This window comes from Leuresthes tenuis, unplaced genomic scaffold (genome assembly GCF_036924035.1).
Source record: "Leuresthes tenuis unplaced genomic scaffold, fLeuTen1.0.hap1 SCAF_14, whole genome shotgun sequence".
Taxonomy (NCBI): domain Eukaryota; kingdom Metazoa; phylum Chordata; class Actinopteri; order Atheriniformes; family Atherinopsidae; genus Leuresthes; species Leuresthes tenuis.
In genome coordinates, this window is record NW_027325368.1 from 6,081,105 (window position 1) to 6,095,243 (window position 14,139).

Genomic DNA, 14,139 nt, shown 5'->3' on the forward strand with positions numbered 1-14,139 from the left:
GGGGTCATTACTAGACTGAAAAAACAGAAGAAAACACAACATGCCAGAACAACTACCCTTTGGTAGGTTTTATATGAGAAAACTGACAGAAACTTGTCTGATTACCTAATTCCACAGAGGAAGCTAACCAGACAGGTGCTCAAATCCAATTCCAAATAAAGTTGGGTCGCTGTGTGAAATGCAACCATTTGTAAATCCAAATGAAAATTAAATCTATACATATTTTGCATTCATGGTGCACCAAATGTTGCAAATTGGTAAAAGGCCTGTGCTGCCAGCTGGCCAGTCAAGCACCTGGACTCTTCTTCTATGAAGACATGCTGTTGGAAAAGATGCAGTGTGCGTTTTTTCCCCCCCTAGAATGGGAGCATATGTTGCTCTAAAACCTTTCAGTCTTGATGGTGCCTTTCCAGGTGTGCAAGTTGCCAGTTCCATAAGCACTAATGTACATCCATACCATGAGAGATGCAAGCTTTTGAGTGCTGAGAACAGGCCTGATGCTCCCAGTACTCGTTTGTCTCGAGGAAGCAGCACCAATGATTTCCAAAAAGAATTAAGATTTTTAATTCCTCTGACTACAGGACAGTTTTCCACTTTGCTTCAGTCCATTTTAAATGAGCTTTGGCCCAGAGAAGACAGCTGTGTTTCTGAATCATGTTCATGCATGACTTCTTCTTTGCCTGAAAGAGCTTTAACCTGCATTTGTGGATGGCACTGTTAAATGTGTTCACAGACAACTATGAACACAATAAAAAACAATCTGAGCCTATACAATGATGTCCATGACAGAATTATGTCTGCTGTTAATGCAGAGTGTGAGAGTCCAAAGACATGGGTATCTAATATGGACTTTTTTGGCTGTGTCCCTTCTACACAGAGATGTCTCCAGGTGCTCTGAATCTTTTTACAATATATTTTATAGTTTTGAGATTTCCCGAATTTATTATCGGTCCACAAAGGCAACATGCACCGCCTTTTCTGACATTTATATTACCGACTCCGAATTGTTAAATCATCGACAGTACATGATATCAATACTTAAAGTCTGCTCAATTTTACATTGAGGAACAATGCTCTGACATAGCTCCACAATTTGTAGACTGTTCCCAGATTGCAGATCCTCTGCCCATCTTTTCTTCTCGGAGTTTCTGCTTCTGTGAGTAGCTCCTTTTATACTCAATTACATTACTGGCCTCTTGCCAATTAACCTGATTTGTTTCAACATTTTCCTCCAGCTATTTCTTTTGAGTACCAATTCCTTACCCAGCCTTTTGTTGTATCTATCCCAATTTTTTAAGACGAGTTGCAAATCGCTGCTTGGTTCTTCTTAGATTTTGCATCGTGTCCCATTTTTTCCATGACATGGAAAGTTGCAACCGATCTTTGACAATTTATCAGTTTGACTTGCAGCTTTTTTTTCTTTTTTTTTTTTAATGAAGATAAAAAGAATATAAGCTTATTTTTTAACTTTTTCAGTTGCACAGGAGATTAAAATGAATATAGTTATAATAAAATAAAAATTTAATTAAAAAAAGAATGTCATTAGTTAATTTCAAACCTAAAAGATCATTGATTCTTAGGAAAACTATCATTTTAAATCCAAGTATGATATTTCTTGAAGCCTAATCAAGACATTTTGTGTCCAAACCTAACTAATCTCACATGTTTTGTACACAGCAGGTGTTTCAGACCCTTTTTTTCATGCATGTGTGGTGGAACAGATACTGCCTGTTTGTATTTTTATCAATACAGCTGTCAAGGCTGCTTAACCGGATATATTGTGGGATTTTCACACATTATGTGATTACAGGGAATGATTGCTGGCATGTAGTTGTGTGTTTACAAGAGGGACAACACTGCTGACGCATTCTGCTCAAATCATTATTCCTTCAAACATTGTAGACAAAAATTGTATGTTGTTGATTTTTCGAGCCTGTTGCACTGGAGAAGGTGTACAGTTTGTATCACTAAAAAGAGAACCTATTTCTGGATGCACATAGCAGGTTGTCAAAGAGAAAAAAACAACAAGCTTTGCTTGAAGCTCCAAACGCAGTCATAAAAAGCTCAGTGATAAAATTTAAGCCTTCCTACAACAAAAAGGTAACCAAAGCAAGTGCAGAATGTGTCGAAGCGTGTGTGAAAAATCGCAGGGGGAAATACGTGAGAAATACAAACAAGGTAGGACAGACTGACCAACAAAGAACTGAGGGGAAAAAACGAGTGGATGCACAAAGGAAGGATGGTGAGGAGCAGTTAGAATGAATCAGGGAAGAAGCTGCATATCTTATCCACAGTGTGGATGGGAGCTGAATTGCATATAAATGTTCAATTGGACCCAAACTGGCCAAAGGCACTGTAACCCAGAACTAATAGAAGAAGCCGGTGAAAAATTAGATTTCTAAAACAGAGACGGATACAAGCCTGTTCACCGGGCAGCATGGCACCAATTTGCCACCAGATAAATTGTCATTTGTTTTGGTCAGTAATGTAGTAAGTTCACTGGAAAAAGTCTAATACTGACAAACTGAGAGAGGCCATATTACTTCCTATGAATTAATTGATTCCCTTCTTGTGCTCGTATACCAGGACAAGGACAGCAGTGCAGTGAAATGACCCCATTGAGCTATAACCACAGATGAACTGAACTGTGCATATGAACATACCAAAAGAGCACAAGGAAGGGAGAAGAAAGACAAGAAGTAGAACAGTCAACAAGACATCAAACACAACAAAGCCCTAAACTATGACAGGAATATTAATAAAAGAACAAGTCAACAGCCAGCTGGTTAATTTTACTAAACGTAATTAGCAAGAATTATTAGTAAAGAGACATAATCTGAGTGATCTGCATCATTTACTCATTTTAGTATAGTGGTATATACTTTAACATATTAAAATATCAGGAAGTGGTGGATATGAACTGGCAGATGAAGCCGTTGAGATGAAGTACGCTGATGTTGACAGAGTAAATGAAGCTGAAGCCTTGTCAGAGTTGTGGACCTGGACCATTCTGCAGCATGAATCATCGTAATTGGCTCTCGTCTCAGTGGTGGAAAACAAACTCCATTAACAGATAGGCATTAGATGGAGCTGAAGTTCATAAATCTGCATGTATGAATGTGGAATGCAATTAAACTGAGAAAATCTCCCAATATCTCAAACCACTTTTTCTACTGTCTTTTTATTGTTTAAATATATCTTTTCTTCGTGTGCGAAGTTGCTGTGGCTTAGTTAACAAGTATTTTTTAATAAAAGCAAATGCATGAAGACTTGTTCCTGCAAGGTAAGAAAATATGTATTTAATAACTGGATGACAGAACAATTATGGAAAGGAGAAAAATATATAGTAATGCATAGGATATTTTCTGCACATTCTATGTAATTTAATGTTTTAATTGCCACCAATTATGAATTATATTATTATTAACTGCGAACAATATGTTCCTCTGACAACAATGATTCATCTCCTTCACTCAGAGATGCTCAACATTCATTTGTTCATCAAAGCAAAGATACACCATTCACTGATCCCACTGGCTACCATTCCACTGTTTATTTCTCTAATGTGGTGCAATCATAGCAGAAAGACCTGTGTCCTTAAGGTGAACATTAAACCTGCTCCTACAAGATTTTACCCCATTCTGCCTCTCATGTTGTAATGTTCAATAAGAATTAAATGCTGCTTTCATGTTGTCCTGTTATTACAAAGATCTTAGTGGTTTCAGTTTGTTTTCTGATGGTATCAAGCACCTCTTATTCCCGCTGTACAAGCTCTAAAGTGCATCACTGAGGCTCTTTGATCCAGAAAAGGTGCTAATTTAGTGATAGAAGGCAGCTCCTCTCCAGCTGTTTTTTATCAATTCAACTGATTACTGGAGAATAATCCGTTTCCAGCTGTGTCAGATTCTGTGATATCCCCCGTGTGGTTTATGCTGTTGATCTCTGCTTTGTGAAACAGTCAGCTGGGTTTTTTTCTCTGCAGAGGAGTTTTGACATACAAGATTTTGGTTCATTGAGAGACTGAACTGTAATATCAAAAGCCTTTACGCTGACACTGATATAATTTACCTTTTCCACTTGCACTTAACAGAATTTCTTGAAGCTAAATTAATTTTTATTTATGATACCTATGCAGGTCTCATCATGAAGGTTTGCTCTCATCTAAACAACTTGTTTCACTTGTAACATGTGGACTATGTTAACAGAAACAACCCTTACATTTGAGGGTTCATGATCTTCCACATGGAATAATAAAAAGGACCTCGAGAAATAAACAATAAGTCAAGATTTGTTTTCTGTAGCAGCAAAACTACGAGGGGAGAAATGTTGGAGTTGTTCTGGCAAAATTGACGCAGCCCAACGATAGCTTTATAAGACATGTACTGATCATCATGCACCTCTAATTGTCCTGATGTTGACTTTCTATAATAACGAGACCTTCGTGGATCCAAAGATTTGGGCAAAAAGGTACTACCCACTAAAAATAAATTGTTTCCATCTATTTTACACATACTAGAACACTCTACTCTCATTATTTTACATACGATCAGATCACAGGTTTGTTAGATGCTATTGGGTAATAAACAATTTATTAAAAGATCCAAAAACCACTTGTAATAGAATGAGAGCAGACTTGCCCTAACTGACTCTAACCGAGTATGATCCAAACTGTGTGGTCTGGGTCAGACCATTTGTGTGCCACAGGTTTAGGGGAATGTGAGAAGATCTCAATCCTTGTGAAGCTTTAACAGAGTCTTTTTTTTTCGCTTTGTTTTTGTTTGACAGAGGTGTGCGACAGCCCGCTGGTGTCTAACCTGCTGCCGTCATCCTTCAGGAGCTCCTCGAAGCTGTCCAGCAGCCATGCCCCGGGCTTCGCCAAGCTCAACAGAAGAGATGGTGAGGAAGAGTTCATGCATTCGTCTGTCATGCAGTTGAGTTGTGTCTGTCGCTCAATGCTCAGTCAGTGCTATAGAATACAGCATTATAGCCAAAGCTTGTTTGCATGCCTGTCTGCAGATGGGCCAAACAATCCATCACAGCTAAGTTATAGATAATGACTCAGTAACTGCATGACTGATAAACTTTTAAACAAACAACAACAAAAATGCTTGAAGTATTTTCCCTGTAAAGCCCTTAAAGAGTTGGGCCTGTCATGCTGCAGGAGCACCTGGCTCTGCTTCTGCTCTGCTGAGTTACGGGGACAGAAAAGCAGTAACACAGTGAGCTGCTTGCACAGTTCCAGTGTTGCTCTTGTAGTTTCTTACTCCGAATGAGCCCCTGCTCCATCTGACAGAAAAAGTAATATATCTGTAATCTTTCTCTTTTAAATGATCTTAGCATGGAAACACGGACAAAATGGCAGCATTGTTGCTCTGTTAAATTGATGAGGATGGTAATTCTGTCAGACGGCCCTGCAGTTACAAACTTTGAAGGTTTAATCAGAACAGCAGCCTCAAAATTTCAGACTTAATATGTGTAAATGAAAATAACTTTATTGGGAATTTGTTTGTGTCAAGAGACGGTACAATGTGAGCACAAAAAATGTATAAATATAAAGATCTAACACAATCAGCCCCTTTGACATAATCCAACAACAGTTAGTGAATTAGCCTGCTGGCTTTTTCTCATCAGCTTCTCTGGGGAGAGCCGTAGTGAGGCTGCTTCCCATCTGCTCTATATGAACAATTCCTTGTTGCTGTTCCAAAGCCATCAATAGACAAATATATATGCAGAGACATAGGTTTGAAAAATTCTCTTTCCTGTGCACACAGCTAATGTCTGTGTTTGAGCTGCAGCACCCTGTGTTGCTAGATGGATGAACAAGTGCTGTGGGGATCCATTGTTTCTTTGTCTTTATTATTTATACTCTGACTGCTTTTTTAAAATAAGAGGCTTGGAAGAGAAATATACCTGTGAATGGTGTTTGTTCCACCAGGAGGGAGTCTGTGCTGGAAACTGATGTGAGGATTTGACAAAATGAAGATTGTGGCTGCTTTATCTTGACATCAAAGCCAAGAATCAGCTCTGAGGGTGAGGCAGGTTTAATTTGGATCTGACTGATTTTATCCACCTGGGAAAGCAAAGGAAGCTGAGCATGAAGAAGCTTTGTGACAGTCAGTCTGCTCTTTTTGTTTGTTCACACGGATTAAGCGGGTATAGAAAATGGATGGATGGATGAATATCTTTTTGCCTGACGTGTTCTGGGAAACTAACAGTAGTATTTTTATATCAAAGATATTTATGTCACTGACTTTCTTTTTGACTGATTTGTGAAATAAGGCTGCAGTGAAAATATTGCAATCTTGGAATCTAAATCCAGTTGTTTGCCTATTTTCATAATATAAGAGCAATTATGCTTTTAATATTTTAAAATTGTTAATGGATCAAATGATCCCCTGCAATATGAAAACTTTTTCTTATAGCAGCAAAGTGACAGATGGTTACTACCAAATTTAGCACATCTCTTAATCCCTATAAAACATTCAGCTTGTTGTTTTAGTTTTACAGCCTGGGACTCGTTATTGCTGTGAAAGGATCTTCGATAGAACAAACTAGGAGGAGGCCAATAGGTCAAAAAGGCCAAGTGGTATTTAAGTCAGTCTCCTTAATAGAGCATTATCCCTGGTTTAAAGCATCATTTGAGAATCTTGCAATCCCCTAATGCCACTGTCATGAAAACTAGCCTCCATTTGAGCCCTGCTCATGTACAGCTATACATTTTGGGGCAATATTTGTTGTTTAGAAGCTGCCAAAAAAATAAACCACCTCCAGAATTCAGCAAATATGTCAAGAGACAAGTAAGGATAATGTTGCACGACATCATTAGAAAATTACTGCATATTTTTATACAGTATGATATATGAAATGAACAAACTGCTCAACAAAAGACAAATGAAAAATAAAATGTTCTAGTTAATCTAATTCTGTTAGGCGAAATCAATACATGTGCATTGTAAAGTGAATTGTATATATCATAGTATTGCAAGATAGCAGAAAACATTTTGAAAGCCTGAAAAGTTCGAAGATTTTGAATCTTTACATGAGAAGAACTTATTTCCATGTCAGTCTAACACAGAATTGAGGTCACTAAGTGAGGCTTCATCTGTGAGGCAGATACGATAATAATAGGGTTAAAACTTACATTTGAATCTCTGATATGTAACGTAACATGGATGAACATGCTGCCTTTGTAATGTTGTGTGTTTCCCATTAGTCATGTTAGAGTACACTGGCCAAAAAGTAAACTGATGTCAATCATTTTTACTTATAAATCAATATTTTTCATATAAAAACTGTAACATGCCTTTCATTTTTATTATAACTGTACATCATATAAGCTACCATTCATAATCGTATTTAGATTAGATAAAAGTGGGATTTTAGTTGGGTGTGTAATGAATGATGGTCGCACCACTTATAGCTTCAGTTTAGGATGGACTGTCATTTCACTCACAGCATATTTAACATCTACCTCTTGTTGCTGGCATGTCAGGTGTGAGTCACATTTCCTTCCCAGCTGTATTGATGGCGCTAAACCCACATGATCCCATCTGTTTGCAGAGGAAATCAATGAATAAATGAAAGCCTCCAACTCATTTCCCAGCGCAACTGCTGCTAATAGTCTGCTTCAGTTAGTTCTCAGTGGAGCAGCTTTGCTTTCGCTTAATTTACTTCCGAAATGAACAGATGATCAAAGCCCTGGAATATCACCTACAAAATATATATATGTATTATTAAAAGCTGGCTTTAGAATTCAAGAACTTTGCTAAATGATCCTATTCATATATACATGCATACATGTGCACGTATGCTTCATGTTTCCAATATTTTCTAGGACAATATTTTGTTTCATGAGTGTATAATTAGGATGAAGGGTGCAACGATTAGTCGACGTTGTTGATAAAAATCGATAACATAATTAGTAGCCGACATATTTAATTGTCGATAATTGTCGGTTACGTTATCACGTCTTTTTCACACTGTTGAGCTGAACATAATTTTTCATACGGAGTGAGTCATCTCACTTCCTACCTACCTCTTAGAGATGCATGCGCGTTAAAGGTAAATAATAGCTGGAGATGACCTGTATAAACAGTGAAATGGCTGCGGCCTAATTATCGTCCTCTCGTCCAAAAGTGTCCAGGGTCTGGGAGCATTTCACCCTCAACACCCAGAAAAAATAGATTACCTGCAAGTTTTGTAAAGCCGACCTCAAGTATCACAGGAGCACGTCTGTCATGAACATGTGAAGAGGAAGCAGGTTGGAGCTCTGGGAGAAGGACTCACCATGGTAAGATATTTAGGTTGTTAGCATAGCCTGCTAGGTATAAATAAGCGGAGTTGTCTTGGATTTTAACATTAAAGTGCAACATTAAAATGGGATTTGTCATCTTCACAGTCCACAGTTACAACCAGGCTGTATTCTTTTTTCACTTGTTCACTTTTTGGTATTGATTTGACTGTTGGTGCTTTACTGCCAGCTGTCTTCTTCGCATTTTCAGTTAATGTTAAAAGTCAAGATATAATATGGCTTGGATGTATCCTTTTTCAGTTTGGATTGTTGTAATTAGTAAATAACCGATTAGGTTACATAGTCATCGGTTCAATAATCGATGACTAGTCGACTATCAAAGTAGTTGCAAGCGGTCAGAGGACGCTTTGTTTTGCCATGTTAAGCAGAGATTGAGCTGAAATAACCAAAAGCCCTTCTTTCATGTTTTAAATGCACTTATCTCAACTGTAACACACGTATCTATGTCTTGAGTAAAGCATGCACGGAGATACACGCATTCCTTCCTTCACAGCAGATTCTTTTTGAAAGGTAGCACACTGAATATTTTGTGCTGTCGCATCAATTTTACATCTTGGCTCAGAAATGGCTGAAAAGCACAGGCAAGAGGATGATTGGAGATGGATGTTTTTCTTTCGAACAACTGGCAGGATGAATTACTCATCACTTCTCAGAGATTCATCAACCCCCCTTTCATACTCCTTTCATACCCCTTTCATACTACAGTTAAAAAAAAAAAAACAAGATCATTACAAAAGTCCTACCAAAACCAGACTTTATGGGTTAATCCATGTTAATCCAGCTGAAATCGGACAAAATCAAAGCCTTACTACTACACCCGAACATTGCAGAGTTGCTCTTGCATGTATATGCACATTTCGACTGAAATTGGTCCAGGCACTCTTTGCATGCTTGACAGTTCCCTTCCAGTTCACAAAAGGAGAACAATCTGTAATAACAAAGAAATGGCTGTAAGGGATAGCATTCATCTTTGTGTGTACTGATACAGCTGGCTTCCCAATAAAGCTACTCTCATTCGCATATTTCTTTTTGTTGGACAACTAAACTTGGCGATTGACACAAAGCCTTCATGAGCAGCTTTTCAGTCCCTGTTTCTGCTGTCACTGCAAGTATTTCAACACTTTTACTTTGGAAAAATCTTAATTTCATAACCTCAGCATCATCTTCAAAAATCCCTATTCAAGTAACTTAAAGACAATGTTTGTGCAGTGAATTCGAATGTACCTGCATGTACAATAATCTCCAACAAAGGAAGGTAGAAGCATCAGAATGTCTTGAAGGTTTCTCACACATTCTAAAGCAGCGCAGTGTCACGCATACCTCAGACAGTAAACCCACACGTATACTGGGACAAAGGAGAGGCGTGTAGTTAAACTACCACCATAGCTCGATGAACTGAATGTAAATGTACTCACTGTTTCTCTTATTTCTGCTTCAGCCTCTTTGTCTTGTTGCTATTCTCTTCCTGGTTGTACAGACTCTTTTTTGGAATTGTCTCTCTCCCTTCTGTTCAGTATTTTTCTCTTTGTAATAATTTGTTTCACTCCATCTGTACCCATATTTTCTTCAGAAAGAACTAGAATTAGTCAGCTTTCCAAATGTTGACAACATTCTGCGTGTTTAAATGTTTTCTTTTCTCTGGCAAAGCTAACAGTTATCAGTTATGCTGCTGCAATTATGAATCAATTAGCTTTTAAAACAAATCATTGTGACACTGTATTCACTTTGTAAAGGAATTTGATTTATAGCAGAATGTAACTTCATTTGAAACTTGATATGAATGTGTATGTGATGATGGCTAACTAATCAAATGTTGATTCAAGTCTCTATGTTGAGTGTTAAACTTTTAGACGTCACACTTAAAGAATTAACTGAAATGTCATGCCTGGAGGACACAACTGATGTTGGCCAGCCTTGCTGCTGCTTTGAGCCTATTAGTCTCTCAGTCTAACTGACATGTTATCAGGCAACTGAAATTACCATCCAGGCTTGCTAGTGTCATGCAAATTATGAGCTCTCTCCGTTCGGAGCTGTATTTCCTTCTCAGCTACTTGTCTGTCTGTAGCACTGCCAGTTCACTTTTCTAACCCATCTCTCACTGTAACAGCTCACTGATTCTTCTGCTCGTCTGGCCTTTTCCTTCTTCATTTTGCTCATGTCCATGTCTTCTCGTACCGTCTCTCCTCTGTTCTTGCGAGATGGAATATCAGTGCATTATTAATGTTTCAGCAGTCCTTTCTTTACTTGTCCATGCATCTACTTCGTATGGCGACCCTGCTGAACACAGCGGCTTCATGTCAGGCTTCATCTCTCTTCAACAACAAAGTAGAAGGAGAGCTGTGCAGCTTGACTGGCTCTCTACCTGCTTGTGTAACAAAAAAAGACTCGAGTTGGTTTCAGATGTCCTCACAGATGTTTGGATTAGGGATGAAGTTGGAGAATAAATCTACCTCAAGCTAGTTCCTAATGACCTTTTATTTTATTGTGCGGAATTTGCTTCCACTCTTGACTGTAAGTCATATTGCAATATTATGAAATAAGGAGACCTGTCCAGGGTGTACCCCGCCTCTCGCCCGATGACCGCTGGGAGAGGCTCCAGCCCCCCCGCGACCCGACCGACGGATTAAGCGGGTATAGAAAATAGATGGATAGATGGATGAAATAAGGATAAAATTAGGTTAAAGTAAAGCTTCCTAGAAACCAATTTTCTTTGTAATTTGGAACCAATCGGGACAAATAAAGATTTCCCAATCAGTACAATTCCAGTTAATTAAGTCCAGTTAATTGCAAGCATGGCCTCCAGGCTTTTCTATTCAGTGAACATTAGGTCCAAATATTGTTGGTTGTACTGAATGTCCTTTGATTGCACAGCGGTGCCTTGTAATTGCTCGATGAGTATATACTGTGTCACAACATCCACATTGATTATTTCATAGACAAACACTGGTGTGCAACCAGTTTCAGGTTCTCTAAAGATGAGACTATCTGACCTTATAGCATCAATGTTTGTTTTGCTTTTAAGTGGTTCATATTCAACAGTAAGAACTCAGTAGTTTAAATGATAAAAATGCTCAATTACAAACAATCTCAAGAGCCAACCTCGTGGGCTGTTTGTCCATGCAGGCAATAACTACTATAATTATGTTCAAAGAATATGTGACCTGTAAAGTACCAAAATGGTGGCCATGACGGTGTGTAGTCACAATAAATGTATTTTAGTCCAAGTAATTTTGATTTCTTACCCTTACCGAGGAATAGCGATGTGAATCGAGAACTGGCTCCCAGTAGTTCGATTCTGTGGAATCGTTAATCCGCCAGCCTAACGATCCCGTTAATAGGTAGACATCATGTGCACGCTTCGTATTTTGGCTCAGAATGTTGCCAACATGACATTGAGGCAGAAGCGTCTCAAAGTTTGGTTATGTTTCAACAAAAAGGACAATACTAGGGCCAGTTGAAACACGTGCAGAGCTGTGATCACATCAAAGGGGAGAAATACCTCCAACATGCTGAAACATTTGCCCACACAGCATGCAGTTACTTTGCACAAATGTAAAGTCTTTCACACGCTGCTAAGCGATGGCGGCAACTCTTACGGGGGAGCCTGTGGCACAGTGTCTGCCGTCTCAAAAGTAAAACTTTCAGGTCCTGTTGATTGTAATAATTTTAGCAACATATTGTATGAATAATTCCCATCTGATATTAAAGGGGAACTCTGGTATTTTTAAACCTGGACCTTATTTCTGGCATGAAATACATTTATCTACTCACCAAGAACAGTTTGGCGAAAGTCGGCGTCCTTCATAAGATATTTAGATAACTTGCTATCCACATAACGGAGTGAACGGGGCAAAGACGATGCAGCCTCTAAATGAGGCATTATCTGTCTTTATTTCACCAATACTTTAAGAAGAATGAATGAACGAACGTGTACTATAGCTCTGTTAGCTCATAGGTGCTGTTATGTGGCTACTTGTGGCGAGAGGAGAGCTAACGGAGGGATTTCTACACAGGCACTCTACTGGGACCACTTCAAAGTTCCCCTTTAACATTTAGTTGACGAGGACTGCAAGAGTGAGACAGCATCAGAGGCAGGCTCCCAGGCATACCTGTAGCTTCCCCTTTCATTGCAGGGAAAAGTAAAGTGACAGAGGTGAAAATAGATAAAATGTTGGTGCATACTTGAAATTTGTACTATATATAACTGGATGAGAATCGTTAAGAGGACAGATAAGAAACCGAATCGATAAGCAATATCGATAATGGAACCATAATTGCTAAATTCTTAACAATTCCCATCCCTACTAATAATTCAGATGTGGTAATATTTGCATGGCATCCAGCAAAATGGCTTGGGCTGCACAAATGTGCTTATAGCCAATTTTCTAAACTCTTTTTACAAAATCTCCTTTTTGTTTTTTAACTGGAAAAAGAGGCAAAGTATTTGATCAAATATCTATTGTGCGATAATGTGGGCCTGTGTTGCTATGGATAACTCAAGAGTGATAACGCAGATACAGGGAACAAACCCTAAGAAAAGTCCAAAAGAATATAATCTTATTATCAACTGAGGCATGAAATACAGGGAGGCAGTAAGAGAAGATAAAGCAGAGAAAGCAGACAAAGAGAAAAAAGAAAATAACCGAAAGTGGTTCAAACAATCAAGCTAAACAAACAGAGCAGTGATGTCACTCTCCTGACTGTCATCAACTGTAACTGAATTTCTCAGGAGACAGTTAGAGTTAGTTTCTTTACAGACACTGAGAGGCAGAAACCCTGGAGATAACTTTGATTTCAAGGGGCAGTCATGACGGAAAGTGCTGACAACATCAGTCATCTGGGTTTCAATTATATCTGACAGGTATAAACACAGTAAATCTTCGTAATGCCTTTTAGTCACTGAACCATTTGCCTCCGATCTCATTATCCTTTTCTCTGGCCTTATAGTGATGAGTAAAGGTCAGAGTGCCAGGTCTTTTCTGTTCTGCTGTCACTGGAAACATCTACTAGTCAAGTGCTTATTAGCTTTGGCCTTTAGCTCTTAAAAGATCAGCCAGGACTGCCACCAGACCGGCACTGATTCATTTTCACTTTGAGCTTTATGCTCAGTCTGCTGCCATACTTTGTCCACAGTTCTTTTTGGTTATTAATGTAATATAGGAAATACTAAAGCTTTAATATTCTCTGTGATACTGCACACACAGAATAAAGAAATAAGGTACATTTAGTCTAGATGCTAAAAAAAATACCCATCTGAAGGTAATGAATATAGGTGCTTTTGAAAGAAAGCAGACCTGCTCACACTAGACTAATACCCCGATGACATAGTGGACCAAATATTTCAGTCTAAAAGATAAGCCTTTCCTGCTTGATTTCAAAGAATTTAATTGTAGGAGTGCGTGCACACTGTCAGAGGAGCTTTGGAAGATCTTCTGCTTATTCAGCATGTATTCTTTCTTGAGCACTGTGCAGAATAAACCCTTTGAAGAGAGGAACAGACAGCATGTGCTTGAACATGTGAATGAGTTGTGAGTCTGATCAGATTGTGACACAAAATAACAACTTTTGACTTCTAAAGGTTGACCTATGAGTGTTTGTTCAGCCGATCTAATGGCACTTTTAAAAAAAAAAAAGACTTGTAATGATAATGTTAATAATGATAATTGTTTTATTTATTTCTTATTTGATAGATTAGAACATTTCAGTAAACTGCACTGAAATTTAGCTGGGATTTGGATTTACATTGTAAACATTAATGCATCAAAAGCTGTTATCCATTTATTTTAAATGATCTCAAGATTAAGGAGTTCAGACCATAGAGTTACTTC

At 38.3% G+C, this 14,139-nt stretch overlaps 1 protein-coding gene across 1 annotated transcript in view; it reads left to right on the forward strand.

The window, feature by feature from the left end:
* The window catches only part of LOC140269146 (contactin-associated protein-like 4), a 100,166-nt gene that overhangs the window by 25,270 nt on the left and 60,757 nt on the right, over nucleotides 1-14,139 (forward strand). Inside the window, exon 3 of the mRNA XM_072364171.1 lies at nucleotides 4,786-4,896. Coding sequence (XP_072220272.1) covers nucleotides 4,786-4,896 — 111 coding nt within the window. The remainder of the gene's footprint in view (nucleotides 1-4,785; nucleotides 4,897-14,139) is intronic.